Below are 25,939 nucleotides of genomic sequence, written 5' to 3'. Positions count from 1 at the left end.
GCAGCCCCTTGGCTAATCCTTTCTTCTGCCTCCTGTGAGTGGAGGCTGCGGAGTTCCCATTATGTTCCTGCTGCTGGTGGAGGTGGAGGCTCCAAGAGAGAAGGGGGAGAGATTAGGTAGAGCAGGGGATTCCTCCATCTCTGAGCCTGCCAGACCCTTGGAGATGGAGCTCTACTGAAGATGCGGAGGTCCTCGCTCCTGGAGAATTTGGGGTGGAGTGATCCTTTATGGTGGAACTTCTTGACCTCCTTGGAGGAGGGGGAGGTGCTGAGCAGGTCTGGGAGCCTCCTGCAGAGGATCTGACCTCACAATCAATGGGGACAAGGCTGGCACAGGCTGCTCTGGATATCACTTCGTGGATTTGGACCTTCTCCTGAAGGTCCTGGTGGAGACTCCTGATACCCTCCATATGGGATTATATCATTTCTATTTGGGATTACACCTCCTTTCCTCAGGATTACACCTCCTTTTCTTGGGATTACACCTCCTTTACTCAGGATTATAATTTCTTGCACGGACCCTTCACATGGGATTATAATTTCTCGCGTTAACCCTTTACATGGGATTATCTTTCACTTTTTATACTGCTGCTTGAAGTGTGAACATGGAGCTACAGGTTCTGTTTGGAGTCATGTTCTGGGTCCTGTTGCCCCCTCTCTTAGCAGGTAATGATCTCTATCTCACTGCATTGCGAGTGCTACCACTATACGGTATAGCAGAGCTGTGTTTGTCATTGTATTAGAGATGAGATTTGTGATGGTACTTTGGATAATCCTTAATTTTGCATCGGACTGCAGTCATTATAATGTGATACTTGCCCTCTTACATAGGACTGCAGTCATTATAATGTGATACTTGTCCTCTTACATAGGACTGCAGTCATTATAATGTGATACTTGTCCTCTTACATAGGACTGCAGTCATTATAATGTGTTACTTGTCCTCTTACATAGGACTGCAGGCATTATAATGTGTTACTTGTCCTCTTACATAGGACTGCAGGCATTTTAATTTGTTACTTGTCCTCTTACATAGGACTGCAGTCAATATAATGTGTTACTTGTCCTTTTACATAGGACTGCAGTCATTATAATGTGTTACTTGTCCTCTTACATAGGACTGCAGGCATTATAATGTGCTACTTGTCCTCTTACATAGGACTGCAGGCATTTCAATGTGTTACTTGTCCTCTTACATAGGACTGCAGTCAATATAATGTGTTACTTGTCCTTTTACATAGGACTGCAGGCATTATAATGTGTTACTTGTCCTCTTACACAGGACTGCAGTCAATATGTGTTACTTGTCCTCTTACATAGGACTGCAGTCAATATAATATGTTACTTGTCCTCTTACATAGGACTGCAGTCATTATAATGTTTTACTTGTTCTTTTACATAGGACTGCAAATGTGTTTGATGTGAAGAGCTGAATAACCAATTCCACACTGCTACATCACAGGATTGTTATTTTGCTGTTGTTGTGTTGCGGTGTCGTTACTGTGGCAGTTTGTGATTTATGAGTGATGGGACATTGGTGACATTGTAGCTCCAGGTTAATAATAAGTGAATGAACATTTTCTGGCATCAGTCTTCTCTGCTTCTAGATAAGACCCCATCCCCCACATTGTGCTGGCTCTCTATGTGTGTAGTAGAAAAACACAAAGGTGCAGAGCCTCAGCTGTGTCACAGCTCCCATAGGCACGCTGGACGTACTGGGGCTCATCCATTTCTATCGATGCTGAAGTTACTATCTGATGTGAGGACAAGGAATTTCTACTAATGTGTTTTTTTTTTTTTTTTAAACAAATCTTAAACAATTCCCACAACTTTCTTTATGATGCCGGAAAGAACTGATAGATAGATATGAGATATATGGATAGATAGAAAGAAAGGTATGAAATAGATAGATGGATAGATATGAGATAGATAGATAGATATGAGATAGATGGATAGATAGATAGATAGATAGATAGATATGAGATAGATAGATAGATAGATAGATATGATAGATAGATAGATAGATATGAGATAGATAGATAAGAGATACATAGATGATATATAATTTATAGATAGATGTTAGATGCATATGACATATATTTTGTAGAATTTTATCATCTTCTATCTAGAACTATCTATTCCTGTGGCTATGGGGGTGTATAGCGGTAGCCGGGGCTCTGCAGGTGTCCTGTGTACACATGATGAGAGCTGCTCGGGGTCAGGTCCTCAATAGACGAGTCATCTGTGCGCCTCCCCCTCCCCTCTCCGTAGCAGCGCCAGACGCGGAGTGTGATTCTGCATAAAGCCATGTCTAATGACTGTTTATCTCCTCGCACTTCTCCCTAATTTGTAAATATTTGGGAATGTTTCCCGCACCAGGCGGATCTGTGTGTCCGGAGGGCCAGGTGGTGTAGTGCCTCGCGCGCCAATTACCATCTCCCAAATTAATCGGTAACGTGCGCAGATCATGCAGAAGGGATTCCAGAATGTGTCACTTACTTAACCCTGAGCGTGAGGGGACAGACATTGTATCAATATAGAAAGTTCTATCTAAAAATATCCGCCCCCTCCCCGGTCAGTGTGCGCTCAATAGGGGGATTTCTATTTCCAGTGGTAAATTAAAGGCGTATTACATACAGATTTCATTACCTTGTGTCACATTTCGCTGCTCGGTTCCATTCCACAGCACGTGGGCAACAACGTGGACAATCTCCAACCTTCTTCTATCTTCTCCCAGATTGGGGGGGCATACAGGGGTCAAGTAGGGTGAGGTGACTCTGTGGGTCGTCACAATGCAGTTTTTTTTTTAAATGTAGCTAAAAAGGTCACAAATATTTATATAATTATGTTTAAAGGGAACCCGTCACCAGCTTTTACCCCATTAAACTACCAGCCCCCTCAGGTCGGGGATGAAATGTCCTTTCTAGAATATATGAAATCTCACATGTTTACCTTAAAAAAAAAATTTTTCCCCAAAGTCATGTGACAACGAGCAGAGAAGAGTCATATTTTGCCTGAGATGAGTCAAGTTTAGAGCTTGCAGAGGGAGTGTCACTTTATATATCCCTATCTTTTGGTTCTAGAGTATTTAGAAAGTAGATTGGTATCATATTAAAGATTGGAATCTTATCTTTCAAATCACATCAGGCTTGTGGTTCTGGCTGCTACAGAACTAGAGCTACAGGGGATTCCAGGAATTGTGACTTCTCCACCCTCTACATTGGTTGGGCAGGAGTAGGCAGTTCTGGGCTGTGCAGTGGACTGGCATGGGTCGTTGATGCCTGACACCTGTGCACTGTCAATAGCCTGTGCCAGTTCTGGCACATGTTATGACTGAATTCTGCAACAGATCATAACTTCCTCCTGATAGTATTTAACTGCCTTCCTCTTCGGTTCTATAGATCACAGAACCACAAGCCTGATCTGAAAGGTGAGATTATTATCTTTAAAATGATACCAAAAGCATATTTCTAGGAGCTACATAGCCAAAGATAGGAGCATCTGACTTGACATTCCCCATATAGCCTTTAAACTTGACTCATCTCTGGCAGGAGCCCATGGTGCTGGAACAGAGAGCAGAAGAGTGCTGAGTACAGGCTCCATTTTTATTTTACAGTCTTACATGACTCTAGCAAAAAGTTCTCCCACTTGGGTAAACCTGTTCATCACTTTTATAAATTCCAGTGCTGTAGCTCCTGTCCCTGCTGGACTGTGCATACAGCGGCTACTACAGCAGGGATATACTCTCCTCTATGCTAGACTCTGGTGATGGCGCATGACTGTTGCATCCCTCTCACTCGCTGATGCGCTGCAGGAGTCATGTGCCCCCAATGTGATATCATTGCTTCAACTTCTGTGAACAAACAGAAATCAGAGGGACCAGGAGCCGCTGTGCTGGAACAGAGAGGAGAAGAGAGACCAGTACAGGTTTCTGTTTTATTTCACAGCCTCTCCAGCATCTAGAGAACAATTCAGACTCCCACATAACCTCATTAATCAATTTTTTTTTACATTTTTTTTATGAGTGAGGGAGACATTTTTGGGGAGCATTATAAAAAAATACATGAACTGAATTCCATTTCAATCCTTTGGAAACAGTTTGAGCTTTCCCAGGATAAAAGGATACAGTAACCTTGAACATTTTTGAACTTGCCGATGCGACGAGGCATTATTCTGCTTTATGTCAGGTAAAGGAAGAAAAAACAGCGCACAAAGCGCATAAAAAACAATTGAATATTTTGACACATTGTGGGCGCTTTTGGAGGTATCCAAGCCCGATCCCCGCGGCCTTGAAGTCAGAACAGCGGCAATATGTTCCGTATCGGCCATTGTTCAGACTGACACGTTACAGAATTTGCTCCTTTCGCACTTTTGTGACTACGGTAAAGAATTTTTGGATGACGTAATAGATACAATGTAGCAAAAAATGTTCTGCTAATTACAAAAGTTACATTTTAGAAAAACGTGGCTGCTTTTCTTCCCAAAACAGCGCCACCTCTGCCCACAGGTCGGGTGTGGTATTGCAGCTTTATGTGCCTTGATAGAGCTAAGATATCAGGCAGCTATGGGAGAGGTCAGACATGTTTTTCTAATCCTGTTCAATGCCTTTAACAGAGTCTCAGGTGTTATTAAGGGGGAGGTCGGGGGACAGTCGCAAATATTTGGTCCAGCAAGTTAAGTATTATGGGCGATCATATTTATGTATATTATACATAGAGAGACCAAAAGAGAGACTCATTGATACTGACACTATCTTAAAGGGGTTTTCTAGTTGTAGATTGATGTAGTATGAAGATGTCCACTAGATGGCAGTGCAGGGAGAGACTCATCACTATGTGCAGCTGGACTTAAATGTTGGTGAACTGTGCAGGGCAGGAATTGTCTAGATGTAGCAGAGCTGGTCCTTGTAGTAGGTTTGTATAAAGTTCTTAAAGGGATTGTAGAAGATACAGGGCCACATCTGTCGTTGAGTTTGGTCTGGTAGGCACATGGTGCAGCATGACTTATAGCAGCTGGGCCCCTATGCAAAATCTCTCCCAGGCCCCAGCTGTGATGTATTGTGTATAGTCCTGGTCTCGCCCTATAAGGTGGAATAGACGCCCCCTTAAAGGAAATCAACCATCAGAATGTATCATTATAAACCGGGGACACTTATTTATAAATCCAGACACTAGGACTGCGGTCATCTTCTTATAAAATCAGCTTTTATAATAATGCTAATGAGTCTGAAGTGCTCTGGGGGGGAGGGGTTGTAACCAGATTCCCTCTGTGCTGTAGTTTTACAGGCTGTTACACTACGCAGAAGCACACTGCTGCAAAAGCAGAGGAGACAGTGTAGCAGCCTGTGAAGCTACAGCATGGTGGGGCTCTGGTAAAACCCCTCAAAGCCCTTCTGGCTCAATAGCATAATATTAAAAAAGTTCTTTGTTTTATTACTTGTTTGTTTTATTACTTGTTTTACTATTGTTTTCATCCATTTTTTTACCAATTGTTTGTATACTTGTTATAGTGATTATTTTTAATATAGATTTTGTTTTTTGATTTGATATATTATTATTATTATCCCTTTTTTCTTGTTTTTGTTGTTGCCATTTCTTACTGTTTCTGTGTCTTTGTGGCTTCTTTAGCCCAGGCCTTGGTATATGTTCCCGGGGCGGTGGAGTTTGCTGTAGCCCATGTAGAGGGCTGTTATTAGGGCTGCCCCCCCCCCCCCCCCTGTGTCCCTGTGTCCCTGTGTCCCTGTGTATTTAGAGGACTCCATACTAATTTACAGCTTAACTCCTTGCGCCTCCTCTTATCCCATCTGCTGCGGAGAAGAGCTTATGGTTGTGGCTGCACCTGAGTCTGGGGGTCTCAGCTGAGTCTCCGCTATTGTTCTCTGGAATAATGCTCTCCTCGGGAGTCTCTCATTGTCTCATGTTCGGCTTGTGCCGAGGGTTATCCGGAGTCACACGCCCTTTGTCTCATTCACACTACATTATTGCACTTTACTTCCAATAAACCATCTCATCACGTCCCGTTCCGGAGGCCAGATGGATTTCGGATGAGCCGCGGGGGGTGTATTATACGTTCACATGTTTGCTCACGCGTTTTGGGCTTCATTGTTTCCTATTCTATTTGCGGCAGAGCTGAAGTTGTCACTTGTAGAAACTTATTTATACCCGGCGGAGTGAATGGAATCCAGTTTGTAACTTGTAGAAACAGATTGGAGCTCGATAGAAGTAGCAGAGCTGAGGTTGTCACTTGTAGGAACATGTGTGAGTTTGATAGAGGCATCAAGTGCAACACCCTACACTAATAGGGGCTCATTTACTTACCCAGTCCTGCTGTCTGCTGAGTTCACAAAAGTGCATTATCCGGAGATCGTGTGGATGTAAGTGCATTGCCTTGGGACACAATTTGAAAGTTAAATCCTGCGCTCAGTCCGAATCCGTCAGATCGTCCAATGGCACGTCCCCAATTTCTGTCGCAAGGAAGCAGCGCAGCTGAGCCAAAAAACGATTGGGTGCGACATAATCCCAGCGCAGACACCTGTTAAATACCTATCAAAGCTGCGCAAATCCCTAAAACCGTGAACAGTCCGTCAAAAGTGCGATCTGCGACCCTCAGTAAATAAGCCCCTTAGGTCACACTCCTTCATGATACTTTATGACGTACATGCAGTCCCATGTAATAGAACAAGTGGTGAAAGTTGGGACTCAGCTCTGCTACAGCGCCAGGACCCAACTCCCCGCAGGGCAGCCAGGATGTACTAGATGGCGGCACATCTGCAGCAGATCTTCTCCTGTACAATGTGAACATTTAAACAATTGCTCTGGAATAATTGTGATGAAGTCTGAATATAGAAAGTCACAAAGACGCCGGATAGTAATATTATCCGCCTGAAGTATTTATAACCCAGGCCCGAGGCGTAACGTGGGATTGTAAGACGTGATGGAGGAGTCTTATATCTACAAGAGACTCATCTCCTATCTATCTATCTATCTATCTATCTCCTATGTATGTATCTATCTCATATCTATCTACCTCAATCTATCTATCTCATATCTATCTATCTATGTATCTCCTATCTATCTATCTATCTATCTATCTCATATCTATCTATCTATCTATCTATCTATCTCATATCTATCTATCTCATATCTATCTATCTATGTATCTCCTATCTATCATCTATCTATCTATCTATCTATCTATCTATCTATCTATCTATCTATCTATCTCATATCTATCTCATATCTATCTATCTCATATCTATCTATCTATCTATCTATCTATCTATCTATCTATCATCTATCTATCTATCTATCTCATATCTATCTATCTCATATCTATCTATCTATCTCATATCTATCTATCTCATATATATCTATCTATATATCTATCATCTATCTATCTATCTATCTCATATCTATCTATCTATCTATCTATCTATCATCTATCTATCTATCTATCTATCTATCTATCTATCTCATATCTATCTATCTCATATCTATCTATCTCATATCTATCTATCTATATATCTATCATCTATCTATCTATCTATCTATCTATCTATCTCATATCTATCTATCTATCTATCTATCTATCTATCTATCTATCTATCTATCTAACTATCTAACTATCTATGTATATCAATCTAGCAGCAAATTTGGAGGCAGCAGCGTGTCACTTGCTAAAAACCAGGACCTGACTCTTAAAAATACAGGGGCACATTTATCCAAAACAGTGCAGTGTGTACTAGGCGCAGTTCCCTGTGTATTGTGCAGGGGGCACCAGATTCAGGATTTCTGGTGCACGTTCTTCATGAATCTGATGCCCCAAACAGAGTGGAACAACTTTTTTTTGGTGCACCTTTAACACTTCTGTTGGACTTTGCATGATAAATCTGTAGCACCAGATCGCCCCCTAATTTGTGTTGCATGAGAGAGTTTCGGTTGACTCCTTTATCCCACATTCGAGTTGTCGCTACCCTCCATTCCTCTATGTTATCTTTGCTCTTCCCGTTTCCTTTATGTGCTGGCCTCTCGTTCTTTGTACGCAGCCCTCCCGCATCCTTAATAGATTTAATAAAACACATAACACTAAAATGCAGCCACACAAAGCCGCACACAGTAACGCGCTAATGAAAATCCTTTCTACTAAATCCTGAATATGAATTTGCATTTTATCCGGGTTTGATGTGCGAGCGGTAAACAATTAGATTTCCCTTAATAGGATTATTCTCTCGGATGGGATTTTATTTTGCTTTCCTTTTTTGTTTCATTGTCTCCAGTTACATAGAGAAACCTAATGTAGGTCTGTGATCTCCAACCTGCAGCTCTTTGTCCATTGAAAGACTACAACTCCCATCCGGCTGCGGCTGTCTGAGCATGCTGGGAGTTGTAGTTTTGTAGCAGCTATTGGGTTACAGTTGGAGACTCCTAATAAATCTAAAACCTAATGCGGTAGAGTTGAAATTTTATCTGCCCGCAGCCACCACTAGGGGGAGCTCACTGTATTTCAGTGTAAACTGATGCAGAGCATGCTGGGACTTGTAATTTTGCACCAGCTAAAGTTAGTAGTTTGCATTAGTAGTAAGCTAGTAGTTTGCATTACCATTGTAAAATTTCCCGCTACTATGGGGAAATTGCATACAGCTATCATTTCATCCTGGAAATTATAGTAGATATTTTTTTTTATCGGATTCTGAAAATTGTTTGGAGGGCATGCTGGGGGTTATAGTTCTGTAACAACTGCAAAATGACAGGCTAGTTATATATGTGACTTCATACGGATTGCATGAATTTTGTGTGCTGCAACCACCAGTAGGGGGAGCTCCCTGCATACAAATTTATACAGCTGGCAAAGCATTCTGGGGCTTGTCGTTTTGAATTAGCTGAAGAATTCCTGTTTTAAATAAATAATTATAAACTACAGTAGCTTAATTTTGCAATACTAAACTTTTGTCGACCTGTAGTCACCACTAGGGGGGAGCTCACAACATATAAATGCAGTATTCTGGCAGGGCATGCTGGGACTTGTAATAGTTTTGAAAAAGATGCTCAGACAGAGTTAGATTTAGGCATAATGTGGATGAAAAATGTCCAGAGACTCTAGTGTAGCTTGTTGCATTTGAAGGTCTGCAGCTCCCATTGTACGCATGAGCTCCCCCTAGTGGTGGCTCTGGGCAAACATAATCTTGATGTAGCAGAAAATAATGTCTGCTTTATACTAGAAACAACCCCAAAGCTGTTCCCGAGCTTATTCTCTACAATGAAGAGAATGGAGCTGAGCTGCAATACCACCTATTACCTGCATCCAGTGGTGGCGCCATTGGAAGATGTTTTCTAATCTTGTACAACCCCTTTAATGATGGTGGAATGATAAGATGAAGAAACAAGTGTCAGATCCCTCTCGCCTCTAGGCTGTAAGAGGTGGCACAGAAGTGACCCACAAGCCGCCATATAGTGATTACAGCAGATACTTTCTGTGCACCATATGGCGCTATAGAGTGAGTAAACCTCAGTTTGAGGGTGTGAGATGTAGCAGAGCTGATCAGCGGATATGAGTAATTATGTCACATGATTAATGAAGATGACACTGCTTTGCACGATTATTTCTGTCTGTGGCTAATTACTCGCTCTTCTGCTTAATGGCGCTGGAGAATGCACGTGTCACATGGTCAGCGAAGTATGTTATTATGGTCGGAGTGTTATTATTAATCTACTTTGTGTATAATCATAAGGCGCTGGTTTATGGTTTAGTCCTAGATAAAACCCCGGACATGTCCATTGTCTTTCCTCTCTCTTTTTCCCTTCCTTATCCTCTGTATAACACTTTACAAAGAGTATTTAAGAGGAGCATTGTATGAGGAGCTCTGTATGAGGAGCATCGTATGAGGATCATTGTATAAGGATCATTGTATGAGGAGCTATGTATTAGGAGCACAGAATGAAGAGCACTGTATGAGGATCGCTGTATGAGGAGCACAGTATTAGGAGCACAGTATTAGGAGCACAGTATTAGGAGCACAGTATTAGGAGCACTGTATGAGGATCATTGTATGAGGATCTCTGTATGAGGAGCTCTGTATTAGGATCACTGTATGAGGAGCTCTGTATGAGGAGCACGGTATGAGGAGCACTGTATGAGGATCATTGTATGAGGAGCTCTGTATGAGGAGCTCTGTATGAGGAGCACTGTATGAGGATCACTGTATGAGGATCACTGTATGAGGATCACTGTATGAGGATCACTGTATGAGGATCATTGTATGAGGAGCTCTGTATGAGGAGCACAGAATGAAGAGCACTGTATAAGGATCGTTGTATGAGGAGCACTGTATGAGGAGCACAGTATTAGGAGCACTGTATGAGGAGCACTGTATGAGGAGCACTGTATGAGGAGCACTGTATGAGGAGCATTGTATGAGGAGCATTGTATGAGGAGCATTGTATGAGGAGCACTGAATGAGGATCATTGTATGAGGAGCACTGAATGAGGAGCACTGAATGAGGATCATTGTATGAGGAGCACTGAATGAGGATCATTGTATGAGGAGCACTGTATGAGGATCATTGTATGAGGATCATTGTATGAGGAGCACTGTATGACGATCGTTGTATGAGGACCACTGTATGAGGACCACTGTATGAGGACCACTGTATGAGGACCACTATATTAGGGTCACTGTATGAAGAGCACTGTATGAGGAGCACTGTATTAGGATCATTGTATGAGGATCGTTGTATGAGGACCACTGTATGAAGAGCACTGTATGACGAGCACTGTATGAGGATCATTGTATGATGATCACTTTGAGGATCACTGTATGAGGATCACTGTATGAGGATCATTGTATGAAGAGCACTGTATGAGGAGCACTGTATGAGGATCATTGTATGAAGAGCACTGTATAAAGTCACTGTATGAGGATCATTGTATGAAGAACACTGTATGAGGAGCACAGTATGAGGATCATTGTATGCAGTGCACTGTATTAGGATCACTGTATGAGTAGCTCTGTATAAGGAGCTGTGTATGAGGAGCACTGTATGAGGAGTACTGTATGAGGAGCTGTGTATGAGTAGCTGTGTTATTGAAGGTCTGACAACAATCCTCCGACATCTACATGAGGTTTCTAGACATCAGACTGGGTTATTGATGCGCTGAGATCCGGTAGTCGCGGCGGCTTCTATTCTTAGAGTTTGTCTGTGTCCTATATAAGCAGCAACGTGTCATCATCAGATGTCAGAAATAGCATCAATAGCCTGAAGCCGGGGGAGGGGGTCATCTCCAAATAACATAAACAAGTCCCGTCTGTAAATATGTCCCCTCCGATGTCTGATATATGCCCCGATACCTCCCCCTGGCTGCACAACTGTGTATTATAATGTATGGGAATAACTATGAGCACCCAAAATTGTCTGTTTATCACATAAGAGCCACAATGTAAACTACCTATAACTCCAACAGTGGGAGACGTGGGTAAATTTTGGGTTACACCATATATATATATATTATGCACGGTGGTTGAGTGAGTAGCCTTGCAGCACAGGGGTCCTGGGTTCGAATCCCGCCCAGGTCAACATCTGCAAAGAGTTTGTATGTTCTCTCCGTGTTTGGTTTCCTCCGGGTCCTCCGGTTTCCTCCCACACCCCAAAACATACTGGTAGGTTGATTAGATTGTGAGCCCCATTGGGGACAGGGACTGATTTGGGAAGTTCTGTGCAGCGCTGCGTAATCTGTGTGCGCTATATAAATAAAGAATTATTATATATATATATAACAACTGCGTGTATGTATTCTAGCGCCCCCTACCCTTAAGGTTACGTGAATCATTCCTCATACAAGAAGCTGAGTTCCCCATTAACTTCTCTTCACTGTCGGAGACGCCGCGCGTTCCCTACAAGACGTTCTCTAAAAGTCTCTTGACATAAGTGATGTTACTTCCATGTACATGGACCTGCCATTTCTTCAGCTGAGAAAGAACATCAGAAAATGTGAAATGCGGCTTTTGTTATCTGCCACAGAAGTTGTCATTATCAGATAAATCCAAGGTATGTTCTAAGCACAAAGGAAACAGCCGGAAAAAATTGCTGTAGGATAATTCTCGGAAGTGATGGAGCAAGGAGGAATTTGGACGGGTTAGCAGAGATGCTCTGCAGCAAAAAGATTTCTCTATAGCAGTGATGGCGAACCTTTTAGCCACTGAGTGCCCAAACTGCAACCCCAAACCCCGCTCATTTATCACGAGGTGCCAACCAAAAATTTAAGCAGTAACTTATTGCTCCATGTTCTTCAACAACGTTCAATCATACTGGCCTCCTGAGGACAGCAACACAGTAGAAAGAAGGAGGGAAAATGTGCATCATTGTAGCTTCTTTCCATTGTCCCTCTGTACACAGAGAATCATGGGGCCAGCAGGAGGTCCTCCAAAATAATTTGGCCCTGTCTACTCATTCTCCCTCTTCCTACAGTCCCAAGTAACCAAGTAAGTATCACTTTAAAATATGACTGAACGCAGCATCTTTTAAATTGCTTGGAACTGCAGGAAGATTCTGTCTGGTGCGCTGGGGTGATGGCCCGGGTGCCCACAGAAAGAGCTTGGAGTGCCGCCTCTGGCACCCGTGCCATAGGTTCGCCACCACTGCTCTATATTATGGTTCGCTATTTTATCCTACGCAGGTAACAGGTCTAGTTGTGTACATTAAGAAGGTGAAAACTGCTTTTTAATATCTTGTTCCTAAGCAGAGATAGAAGCATCTAAAGGTGGCCAAATCCCGAGGCTGCACTACTGAGAAATTCGGATTTAAACGTGTCCCCTTTCCAATCCCAGGTATATACAGTGCAGATATTGGATATTCGTTGGATTTTCGGGATTTGCGGCACTGTGACAGGTATTTAACTTGGGATTGTGTCGCAGGCGATCGAATTGTGGCGCAGCTGCGGCGGCTTTCATGCGTCAGAAATCAGGGGGCGTGCCATCGGACGATCCGAGTAATTCGGACTGAGTGGGAATGCACCTTCACTGTGTGTGTGTGTATATATATATGTACATATACTGTGATGCTGCCATGTGCTCATCTTCTTATTCCTATGTAGGTGTTATAGTGTAGTTGGACATGTTTCTTTGTGATGTAGTAGATTAGTGTGTGATGCAGGACTCCAGTGCTCTGTGTCTTCCCTGCCGTGCTCTGCACTAGATCCCTGTACAAGCAGTAACACTGATTATGTATCCTGATTGGCTGAGAGGCTTGTGCATGTTCATGTGAATGCCCTGAGTTCTATTGGCATCACTGCCCATAGCTGATGTCACAACCAGGAAGTCCCGCCCACTTCTGGTAAAGCCGAGAGGATATTATTATATCTATTAGTCCTATATCTCAGGCTAGGAAGAAGCCAGCAGCATGATACAGGTATCATTGGAATTGTTGTCAAATTAGCTGCGCTGACACTATTTTTTGTCAATAACTTTACAGTTACTCTTTAACAGTAGAGAGCCTAATTAGCATATTGAGAGGATAAAACTAATAACACTGATTTCTCAGGAACGGTAAGGGCTAGTGGAAAAATTCCAACTTTGTCGGAATCAGCGGAACGGCACTTATTAATGGGTGCAAAGAGTCCGAGTTGGTGGAGGTGGTAATTCATCCCCTTTAAACCAGGGCTGTTTGGTTTATATTGTATATATTGTTGCCATTTTATCATGTAATGAGATTTTGATCCTCTCCTTCCTCCCCCCCCATGGTTCTTGTTTGTTGAAGGCACAAATGCCATTTCATCAAGAGTCAAGGTAAATTTTCTAGATGAGATTTCCTGCTGAGAGGGAACGCTATAGAAGTGATGCCATTAATTGACTGTCAGTGGAATTCTCCTCTAGAACACTCTCCTGTCTAATTGGCTTTCAATTTACTTCTTATTTTATGCATCCGGAAGCTGAGGGGGCTTACGACCACCTTTTTTTTTTTTCTAATTAAGTCTCATAATTGTTGGGAATAGGCCATTGGGGACCTCATGTTTCTTTGGTGGTTAAGAACAGATTGACTCAATGTTGTTTCTTCGACAAGAAAAAAAAAACTCACCAAATTTGCCATTTCGGACCCCTCCGACTTCACTTTTTGTTTTGTTTCTCTTTTCCTTCATTAGAATTCACATAAACCAATCCAATTAGTACACAAATATGTTCTGCTTAGGCAAAGGCGTGAACCGCTCGGAGACAGGATATGAGACGGAGCTCAAGGTGTTTATTAGTTCCCGATATTAATAATTCACTCGCCGCATTGTGTCTCTGGCATGAAATTACTCGGAATCAGATCCGTAGTTATGGAGAGTGAAGCCGAAATTGAAACAAACAGCTCAACATTCAGCCTAAGGGAATATTTAGATTTGGGGGATTGCATTCGAGTCATTGATCATGGATGCGGGAAGTGGATATGTGGAGTCATAGAATTCTTGGAGAAGACGAATCAGTCAACTGACCTTCTTATATGAGAGCGTCGCTACCTATGTGTAAGGACTCGGGGGCCGGGGAACCCCCTGGACCACCGCGGGAGGTGGTACTAGCCGACACCTGGGACCGGAATCTAAATGGCACCTGGTCTTCACTAGAGCCCACCGCAAAGCAGTATGGTCTTGCTATGGCGTGGTACCACCAGGTCGTTCCACAGGTGCAACTAGCCCGCTGTGGCAGCCAAGGTCGAGGTCAGGTACAGGCACATAGTCCGGGTTGGCGGCAGAGATGCAAGGTCACAGGTGAGGACCGAGGTCAACCTGAGAGATCAACAGGAAACGGGAACAAGGAAGGTCACAGGAACAACCCAAGGAAGCTTAATCTAAGGCTAATGAGGCAGGGAGTGAAGGGAGCCGCTGGTCTTTATGGGAAACCCAGAAGTGCCAGAGCCAATCAGCGGTGCGCTGGCCCTTTAAAACTTCGAGTGCCAGTGCACTTGCGCCCTACGGAGTGGGGACACGAGCGTGGCCTAGCCGGGACGGAAGCAGGAGCGCGGAAAGGTCAGTGCAGGCCGGTGGACGGGGCAACTCCGCCACGGAGAGGGGCACATGTGTGCCTGTGATCCGAGGCATGTCCCATGTAATTTCAACATTGCAGATTTTTTGGTCTCACACAAGATAAGCCACTGATAGAGGAGTCCTTCAGCTGCTGACTCCCCTCTCCACCTTGAGAGCATGTTCTGCCTTAGCTGACTTATACAAATGTATGGGAGGGACGAGAGGAATAGCAGACATGACAGCTGACAGAGGTATATGGCATAAGACCCCCAGCGTATGAAGACCACACACTTTCCTGCAATATAGATCAGATACCATCTTCACTGTCTCTATCTCTGTTCAATTATCAATCCCTTGATGCATCAGCAAAGCATCACATAGGCAGCTAGAGGCAATGTCACCTATGCCTATTAAGAGGTCAGTTTGGTCCCTCTCAAACCATGGTCAGTTGTGGCGCTGTTTTTGGAAGAAAGAAACTGTGTTTTCCAGGCTCTGGACAAACCCTTTAACAAATTTTCGCACCCCACTTTAGATCAGATCAGCCAAATGAATAGAATTATCTCAGGAACTTTCAGATAGTTAGAAAAGAACAACTAATTAAAGTAATAACTGTGTATATAATGAAAGCATTTAAAAAGTGCTCCTTTTTAACCTGACCCAAAACCTTTACAGTTTAATTAAGTAAGGTGTCAATGCAAAATTATAAAGGAATTGATATATATTACTCCGTGTGGGCAGGGCTTATGTTTAGCTAAGCCGCCCCCGAGGATCTTGCTATAGTCAATTTTGTGTTGGAAACAACACACTGGAAGTTCAAATCCCACCCAGGTCAACATCTGCAAAGAGTTTGTATGTTCTCCTTGTGTTTGCGTGGGTTTCCTCCTGGTCCTCCAGTTACCTCCCACACTCCAAAACATACTGCTAGGTTGATTAGATTGTGAGCTCCATGGGGACAGGGGACATTTGTCATGCTTTGTGCAGCGCTGCGTTATCTGTGTGCGCTATATAAATAAAGAATTATTATTATTATTATATGTTGGATTGAATGATGAAACTGTGGACATAAAGAAATTCAGGGTTATTTAGGGTTATTTACATGCACTTATTCTCATCCGTTTAGCAGTGTTCTCTAGGGTCAGCGGGTTCCCCCTCCTCATGGATTGCCCAGTAGTGTTCAATCATCGCAGTATTTGCACCCCTGTCTCAGCTTATTGACCCCCCTGACTCATCGGGTGGCGACACAACAAAAAAAAAAAATCTATAAATCTAGGAAACAATTTACTTTGTTTCGGTGACATATTTAGGCCATCGACCATAATGATACTTTGTCCTCCGAGACATTTATATGACATACGATCCGTCTATAATCATAAAAGATGAACTCGGAGCAGTCATTTATCTTCCATTGACCTCAGACACCGGGACCTGCGGTTATTGATCTTCAAATAGTTTATGTCTAATAAGACCATTTTTTTTTTTGTTTTTTATCATTTATTTATATTTTGTAAATCCCAATTTTTTGGGGAAATATTATAAAAATAAAGATTTTTATGGGTCCTCTAATCCTAGTTGTATCAGACAGTCGCTTCATTAGCGACAAGTGCGTTGGCGTATTGGCGGATGCTTCTGTATTTTTATTCTGGATTGGATACATTGTTATGTTTTTGTATCCTCAGACTTATGTGTTCTAGGATACTGAGTTGCTGAAAGTCCTCACCTTTAAAATGGGATTTATTTTTGCTTTTTTTTTTGTTTTAGCGAAGACATTTTCCATAGTGGAAGTTGTGTTATAACACTTTGAAGGCTTTGCAAAATATTACAATCCCTTTAATTGTATCAGGTCAGGCTTCAGGAACCCCCTGGGGTCTGGTGTTATCATGAGGGGTGGGTTTATGCACCTGCTGCTCCGAAAATGCATTTGAGGTAATGGTCGAGGATAAGATATAATTCATGGCCCCCGAGGGTCTATCATAATGGGAGCTGTTCTCAATTAGTGACTCTCTAATCTGCTATATTGACAGGTGTTGTCTTCATTAGGTGACCATTTACAGTGTACCTCACCTTAAAACAAACGCAATATCTGGACATAGCTTGATTTTTAGCTCTTCTCTCTGTAGAGAGCTGTGTAATCTTCTCAGTGGTAGTGGAGATCTAGCTGCTGCGACTCACCCCTCCTCCTCCTCTCCTCTCCATGGAATTCTCTGTAATCTGACACCGTAATGGCTTTATGCCCATCTGCCCCTCGTTTTTCTCTTAGTGTTCATTACAAAAATGATGGAAGCTATAATCGGCCAATCAGTCCCCTGTACAGGCAACAACAGGGGAAAAAGGGTTTGTATGATGATCCATCAGGATGGGTGCTTGTATATATATAAATATGGACACTCTCGGTTCTATATGAGATCCATATCCTACTGACCAAATTTCTAGTTGGATAATGATATCCGTTATTTCCTCACAGACCATATGGACAGGGGTTGCCTTCAAGGTCACGAGTCACATGAGTGCGCTGTTCCCCACTGCTCCATCTGTTCCAAATGAAGACCGCAAGTAGGTGGCCCCCCGGTGAAGATATTTTCCTGGAGCTCCTATCTAGGTCTATCACACTTTATACGTAGTATCCAGCAGAAGCCTCCCTTATTAAGATACTGTCTAGCAAACCCCCTCTTAATTAAGATGTCCAGCAGCAGCCTCCACTAAATAAAATGTACCAGCAGCCGCCTTCACTCAATGAAATGACCAGCAGTTGCCCCCACCCAATGGTATGTCCAGCAGCAGCCTCCACCCAATAAAATGTACCAGCAGCCGCCTTCACTCAATGAAATGACCAGCAGTTTCCCCCACCCAATGGTATGTCCAGCAGCAGCATCCACTCAGTGAAATATCCAACTGCAGCCCCCACTCAGTGATAATGACCATCAGTTGCCCCCGTCCAATGGTATGTGCAGCAGCAGCCTCCACTCAATGAAATGTCCAACTGCAGCCTCCACTCAATAAAATGTCCAACTGCAGCCTCCACTCAATAAAATGTCCAACTGCAGCCTCCACTCAATAAAATGTCCAACTGCAGCCTCCACTCAATAAAATGTCCAACTGAAGCCTCCACTCAATGAAATGTCCAACTGCAGCCTCCACTCAATAAAATGTCCAACTGCAGCCTCCACTCAATGAAATGTCCAACTGCAGCCTCCACTCAATAAAATGTCCAACTGCAGCCTCCACTCAATGAAATTACCAGCAGCAGCCTCCACTCAATGAAATTTCCAGCAGCAGCCTCCATCTAATGAAATGTCCAGCAGCAGCCTCCATCTAATGAAATGTCCAGCAGCAGCCTCGACTCAATGAAATGTCCAGCAGCAGCCTCCACTCAATGAAATGTCCAGCAGCCTCCACTCAATGAAATGTCCAGCAGCAGCCTCCACTCAATGAAATGTGCAGCAGCAGCCTCCACTCAATGAAATGTCCAGCAGCAGCCTCCACTCAATAAGATGACCAGGCAGACTGTTCTCTGTAACTGTGATACTTACGGCACTGCCTGTGCCCATATACAATCACGAATGCGTCATCTGGCCACTTTGTCACCTCTCCGACTTTGCTAAATCTTTGTAGATTTTTTTAAACTCTCGTTCGGCTCCTGGTAAATTTACACCGCCACTAATGACTTCAGGGATTTTTGGCATTCAATTTTTTTTTCTCATATTTTGATCTTCTTGTTCGGGGGTAAATTTACTGTTTCTATAAACATAAATAAAATGTTAATAAGGCGCAGATCTGCCGTAGTAACCGGCTGCTAATCTTTCCTCTTTGTTATGCCTCGGAGGACATATTTAACAGCTCCAGCCGGCTGCCTACAACAAGTCTTTTCTCCTCCATGGTGCGGAGATATATTATTCCGACAGCTCTGACCATTACATCGCCTGCAGGAATGATGGGGGAGCCCAGAGCCGGCCACATATTAAAATACTGTGAGGCCAGCAGTTTTTTATTTGACGCCTCGCTTATTAAATCACATACAAGTTCGTTACTTGTTATTTTCTAACATTGAAATTTATGGACAAGTTGTGATTCAGTTTTATGCTCGGGTTTTCAATAAGTGATGGCATGCTGGGGAGCCGTGCGCCTAAATACTGCATGATCCATGGCTGTGTGATTGTCCTGGTGCTTAATATATCTGGCATCACTCGTTTATCTGGTTTAGAATTTTTTTATTCACAGGAAGATAGTAATCCTATAAATCTGCTCAGATCTTCCTGCTCTATAACATGCTGCCTACAGATAGGAAACTATTTGAAATCTGCTCAGATCCTCCTGCTTTATAACATGCTGCCTGCAGATAGGACACTATGTACAATCTGCTCAGTTACTCCTGCTCTATAACATTCTGCCTGCAGATAGGACACTACATATAATCTGCTCAGCTCTTCGTGCTCTATAACATTCTGCCTGCAGATAGGACACTATATATAATCTTCTCAGCTCCTCCTGCTCTATAACATTCTGCTTGCAGATAGTACACTATGTACAATCTGCTCAGCTCCTCCTGATCTATAACATTCTGCTTGCAGGTAGGACACTATGTACAATCAGCTCAGCTCCTCCTGCTCTATAAAATTCTGCCTGCAGATAGGACACTACATATAATCTGCTTAGCTCTTCGTGCTCTATAACATTCTGCCTGCAGATAGGACACTATATACAATCTTCTCAGCTCCTCTTGCTCTATAACATTCTGCTTGCAGATAGTAGACTATGTACAATCTGCTCAGCTCCTCCTGATCTATAACATTCTGCTTGCAGAAAGTACACTATGTACAATCTGCTCAGCTCCTCCTGCTCTATAAAATTCTGCTTGCAGATTATACACTATGTACAATCTACTCAGCTCCTCCTGCTCTATAACATCCTGACTGCAGATAGGACACTATGTACAATCTGCTCAGCTCCTCCTGCTCTATAAAATTCTGCTTGCAGATTATACACTATGTACAATCTACTCAGCTCCTCCTGCTCTATAACATCCTGACTGCAGATAGGACACTATGTACAATCTTCTCAGCTCCTCCTGCTCTATAACATTCTGCTTGCAGATTATACACTATGTACAATCTACTCAGCTCCTCCTGCTCTATAACATCCTGACTGCAGATAGGACACTATGTACAATCTGCTCAGCTCCTCCTGCTCTATAACATGCTGCCTGCAGATAGGACACTATGTACCATCTGCTCAGTTCCTCCTGCTCTATAACAGAATGTACATCATAACAAGTTCCCTTTAAGGTAAAACCACTTTGCCTTGTTCTGTTTACAAGTCTTATTGATGTATGTCTCGCCGTAGTCGCATTTTCGTGAACCACATACATGATGTTTAAACGCGAACAAGTGGCAAAACATATGGTGAGTGGCAGGCAGCAGAATTATCGCCATATGCCAATTAATGAGATAATGATCGTCGTTATAATTAACCTTGCTATAGTTGTGTACAGAGAGAGAACAATTTCATCACCAGCAGTTACTGTTCATCATTCATTATGGAAGGGAAGAGGTCACACCGGTCTCTTATTAGTGTCACTCGTCACCCAAACTTGTCTTCTGTGCAGATCCAGGCACAAATAGATCCCTCGAAACCCTCATGGTCACATGATTTCCGAAGTGAGAGACAACTTGGGGAGAATTTTGGGAGAATTTTAGAGTTTAGAAGTTTAGTTTAGAACTTGGAGCTGATATGAACTCGATACATTGTATCTCTTGCTGTTTATTGTAAATATTATTGTTTATAGAATCTGTTGTATTTGTCTTGTGTTCTAATATTCAGTTTTGTCTTTGGGGATGACCGGAGGGGCCGGAGGATCAGTTCTGCTCTTAGTCTTGTCTTAGGACGTCGGCTGAAAACACTCAGTTCACAATATTACAAAGCAGATAAATAATTGAAATTAAAAAAGATTTTCCAAGTAAGAGTTTTGGACATAAACTGAAGTTTTTAGTAATTTATATACCTCGTTATCATGGGGATATAGGTTTCTTGATGTATAAATATTTTAAGATTGATTAAAATTTAAGTATATTTTTAGTACACAGTACAATACGTGCTGGATCCTAGCAAAATACTATGTGCTCCAGGGCTGATCCCAGAGGTGTCAGGGACTACACTGCATAGTCCTCTCCATCACTGCCTCAGGGGCTGTATTTTATTTGAAGACGGTCTGGAAGACTAGACTAAAATACACAATTATTATAACAATTCACCTATGTACCAGCAAATAACTGAAAACCTCTAGAATTACACTAAAATGGTATATAAGAATATAACTACTATAATACTGCCCCCTATGTACAAGAATATAACTACTATAATACTGCTCCCTATGTACAGGAATATAACTACTATAATACTGCCCCCTATGTACAGGAATATAACTACTATAATACTGCCCCCTATGTACAAGAATATAACTACTATAATACTGCCCCCCTATGTACAAGAATATAATTACTATAATACTGCCCCCTATGTACAGGAATATAACTACTATAATACTGCCCCCTATGTACAAGAATATAACTACTATAATACTGCCCCCTATGTACAAGAATATAACTACTATAATACTGCCCCCTATGTACAGGAATATAACTACTATAATACTGCCCCTATGTACAAGAATATAACTACTATAATACTGCCCCCTATGTACAAGAATATAACTACTATAATACTGCCCCCTATGTACAAGAATATAACTACTATAATACTGCCCCCTATGTACAAGAATATAACTACTATAATACTGCCCCCTATGTACAAGAATATAACTACTATAATACTGCCCCCTATGTACAAGAATATAACTACTATAATACTGCCCCCTATGTACAAGAATATAACTACTATAATACTACCCCCTGTGTACAAGAATATAACTACTATAATACTACCCCCTGTGTACAAGAATATAACTACTATAATACTTCTATGTAAAAATGTTTGCTTATATTTAGGTTATTCAGACGTGGTGCATAGTGATGCCAGGCTGTGTATTCCCGCCATACTGTGCGCCTCCTCTTCCAGCCTTGTGAATGTTTCCCTACAAGATAATTGATATTTACTTATTTGTCTGTTGGTAATTTGGGGTTTTTCCGCCCTGATCACAGGTTTACATCACGGGCTGTGAGCGGCGCCGGACGTGTTTGTCTCTATTCAGTTACCCCAATAAGTGCAGGCGGTGGGGAGTTATTTTATCTTCCTGCTGTGAATGATTAAGATTGATTGAAGTGCGTTCTTTGTCCTCTTTAATTATTATGCCATTATGCAAATATATGCAAATGTTCTGAGCCTTCTCTGGTCTGGAGTGCAGGGAACAGAGGAAGATAAAAGTCTTAGTGTAAAGTACAGATGAGTTTATTTCTCCCGGGAAGCCCTGGTGTCCTGTGTACATGAAATATACCGCCATATTGTACAACATATAATGCTGCCGTGTGGCTTGTGCGCTACTTACAGGCGCGGGGAGAGGCAAACAATTATACGACTTATGTACTTGTTATGGCTGCAATTTGTTAAGAGGATTCCCAAGAATATGATAATGTCAGGACTTTTGGCAAGGGGGTGTATACAGATATACAGGAAGTCCCCTACTTAAGAACACCCGACTTACAGACGACCCCTAGTTACAGACAGACCTCTGGATATTGGTAATTTATTGTACTTTAGCCTTAGGCTACAATAATCAGCTATAACAGATATCACAGGTGTCTGCAATGAAGATTTATTGATAATCCTGGTTCTTATGACAACCCAACATTTTTAAAATCCAATTGTCACATAGACCCAAAAAAAATTTGGCTGGGATTTCAATTATAAAATATACAGTTCCTACTTACATACAAATTCAAGTTAAGAACAAACTTAAAGAACCTATCCTGTACGTAATCCCCTGTATTGGGGAGCCAAGGTGGCTCCTTGGGACACTTCTATGGGGGTTATTAATTATTGTTTTCTTGGTGAAAAAAATTTCATTTAGGTTTTTTTAAGGACTTTTCACTGCTTAAAAAAATCTCACAGCAATATTTACACCTCGTCATTAATCTCTTCGTTAATGAATGTGCCTGGATCTATGAATAAGTGCCCCTGGGTTATCATGATTTTGATGGTAGATTTCCTCTGAACATATAAAAACTGGATACATTTGGTATCTTCGTGATTGTACTGACCCAACAGGGTCATTTGGAGTGCACAATTTTACAACATGCACATTGCAGGGATTTACGAGGGGCGACACTTGGAAATATTATTTGTCCCACAAAATACAAGCCCTCATACAGTTATGGAAACAGAAACTTAGAAAAGTTATGGCTTTTGGAAGTTGGGGAGTACATTGTTTCTGGAAGAATTAGCAGAGCTGTAGCTTCACAGGCTGTTACACTCTCTCACCCTTCCCCCCTGCTCCCCCAGCACTTCCCTCTTCCTCCTGACTCCTCCTGCTTTGGTGGATTGATTGGGCAGCATGGTGGCTCAGTGGTCAGCTCTTCTGCCTTGCTGCACTGGGGTCCTGTTTCAAGTCCTACCCAGGTCAACATCTGAAAAGAATTTGTATGTTCTCTCTGTGTTTGCGTGGATTTCCTCCGGCTCCTCCGGTTTCCTCCCACACTCCAAAATATACTGGTAGGTTGACTAGATTGTGAGCCCCATTGGGGACAGGGACTGATTTGGCAAGTTTTGTGCAGCGCTGGGTAATCTGTGTGCGCTATATAAATCAAGAATTTTTATAATTTAAAGGAAGATCTGATTTTATTGTTGCCTTCTTGTGTTTCAGGTTCACAGGTAAAGACTTTCACGTCATTGTGGTTCATCTCGGAGCCCTTGGATGTGGTCACCATGAGGGGGAGTTCCGTGGTCTTACACTGCTCTGCCGGATCAGATCGAGGGTCACCGACCATCAAGTGGAAGAAGGACGGGGTTTACCTAAATCTAGCGATAGATGACAGAAGGCAACAACAGCCCAATGGATCCTTGGCGATACAGACTGTGGTGCACTCGCGGCATCACCGGCCCGATGAAGGCTCCTACCAGTGCGAAGCCTCGTTGGACGGGGTCGGTGCCATTATTAGTCGGACGGCAAAAGTTCTAGTTGCCGGTAAGTCGTCTTCTCTGTTTTCCATGTTGATGTTGATAGACTGGATAAGGAATCTAGAAATGCGGATGTGTGTAAGATGAAGAGATCTTAAAGGGGTTTTCCAAGTTGGTGAAAGTGATGACTCATCCAAATCAGTGGGGAAACCCTTTATCATCAACGGGTGGGGCAGAAGAACAACACCGTTTTCCTGTGCGGTGGTCATATTGTGTTACTGCAGATCAGCTCCCAATCACTTGAATAGCAGCTGAGCTGCAATTACCCAGCCTGACCACTACACAGAGGATGGAGCTCTTTGACAGTTGCCACTTTGCGAGTATCGGACCTCCATTGATCGGATATCAATAACTTTACCCATGGTTAAGTAATCGATATCCAAATTCTAGGCAACCCCTTGATTTTTATGTGATTGTAGATGTATCTTTTATAGTAAAATACTCAGTCTCTGATTCAGCACTGCTAAGGATTTTCTGAAGAAGTCCTTCTGTCACCATTGTTGTATCACTTTAGGGCTGGTCCATTATAAATGACCTTCAGATAGTATATGGGAGCAGAAAACATCAATGAAGAGTTTCTTAAAGGAAATCTACCATTAAAATCCATCATAATAAACCAGAGACACTTACTAATAGATCCAGGCACCGGGACTGCGGTAATCTTCTTATATTTGTTATCTATGGCCTCCCTCCTTCTAAAATCAAATTATGCTAATGAGCCAGATGTTACCATTGCCCCTCTGTGATGTTGCTTCATAGGCTGTTACACTGTGCAGGAGCTTTTCCTCCTACCACTGTGTGAGATTACATCAGAGAGAGGTGGGAAGTGGTGAGGAAGGGGAGGGTGAGACAGTGTAACAGTCTGTAAAGCTGCAGCACTTAGTTTCTCCGATAACACTCCCAGAGCCCTTATGGCTCATTAGCATAATTGTTAAAGTTGATTTTAGAAGAAAGGGGGCCATGGATCACAAATATAAGAAGATACCACAGTCCCGGTGCCTGGATCTATGAGTAATGTCCCTCGTTTATCAGGATGGGTTTTTAAGGTCTCTCTTAAAGGGTCCTTAGCCAACTAGTACCAAAGGCGTATGATTACTCTATGGAGCGTATACAGAAGGGTTGTCATAGGGACATGAAATGGAAGAATCCAGCTGCATCCCCGGTGTAGGATATCCAGGCTCCCCATGATTTAGGCTGCTCTATAATTGAATCAGACGTCGTTACAGTGTCGCACTACAAAAACATTTCATTCCTGCAAATTTTCAATAATAAAAGTCTCCAGGAATATCAAGTGATTGAAATCCTTAATTAGCCGACGTATAACAACATGTCGGAACGTCTCGGCGTGGATCTGCTGGGACTGACACCGGCACAGCTGTGCTCCAGTAATTCTGAGCAAATATCTCGTCAGTAAGAAAGTCACATCCTCCGGGGATTCCTCCAAACCAGAGAGAAGACGTCAAATAGTCTGATGGATCAGGAGAGAAGCGGAAGCGGCACATCCGGGAGGAGATCCATGAGTATTCCATGGGGGGGGGGGGGGGCTACATGTACATAGAGGAGGGGACTAAGGATCTATGTGGATCTATGATTGAAAAGTACAGATATAGGAAACTATAAAGGGAACCTGTCAGCAGGTGTGACCATACAGACTGCCTGTTATGTGTTGTCCCTGGAGAGATGTGTAATCAGACCTTTGTATATTTTGTTAGTAGCAGCAGGACTGTGAAATAACAATTTATATCCCATTTTTGTAGCTTCTCCCAGTGCACTGGGTGCATATCCTTACACTGCTGTGTTCTGTTCAGCCGGTGTTTGGTATTGTC

General features: G+C 42.6%; 1 protein-coding gene across 7 annotated transcripts in view; it reads left to right on the top strand.

Moving 5' to 3' along the window:
* Positions 1 to 25,939, top strand: part of DCC (DCC netrin 1 receptor) — a 583,792-nt gene that overhangs the window by 190,999 nt on the left and 366,854 nt on the right. For 6 of the 7 annotated variants that reach the window (XM_072134166.1, XM_072134174.1, XM_072134157.1 and 3 more), the window contains exon 2: positions 23,800 to 24,120. In XM_072134166.1, coding sequence (XP_071990267.1) covers positions 23,800 to 24,120 — 321 coding nt within the window. Of the gene's footprint in view, positions 1 to 54; positions 666 to 23,799; positions 24,121 to 25,939 lie in introns of those variants that run through there. The other variant, XM_072134138.1, reaches the window with a different exon arrangement.

The sequence above is a fragment of the Engystomops pustulosus genome, chromosome 1, assembly GCF_040894005.1.
Source record: "Engystomops pustulosus chromosome 1, aEngPut4.maternal, whole genome shotgun sequence".
In the NCBI taxonomy this organism is placed as follows: Eukaryota; Metazoa; Chordata; class Amphibia; order Anura; family Leptodactylidae; genus Engystomops; species Engystomops pustulosus.
The sequence above is the reverse complement of the archived record's forward strand: the minus strand, read 5'-3'. Positions and strand labels throughout refer to the sequence as shown.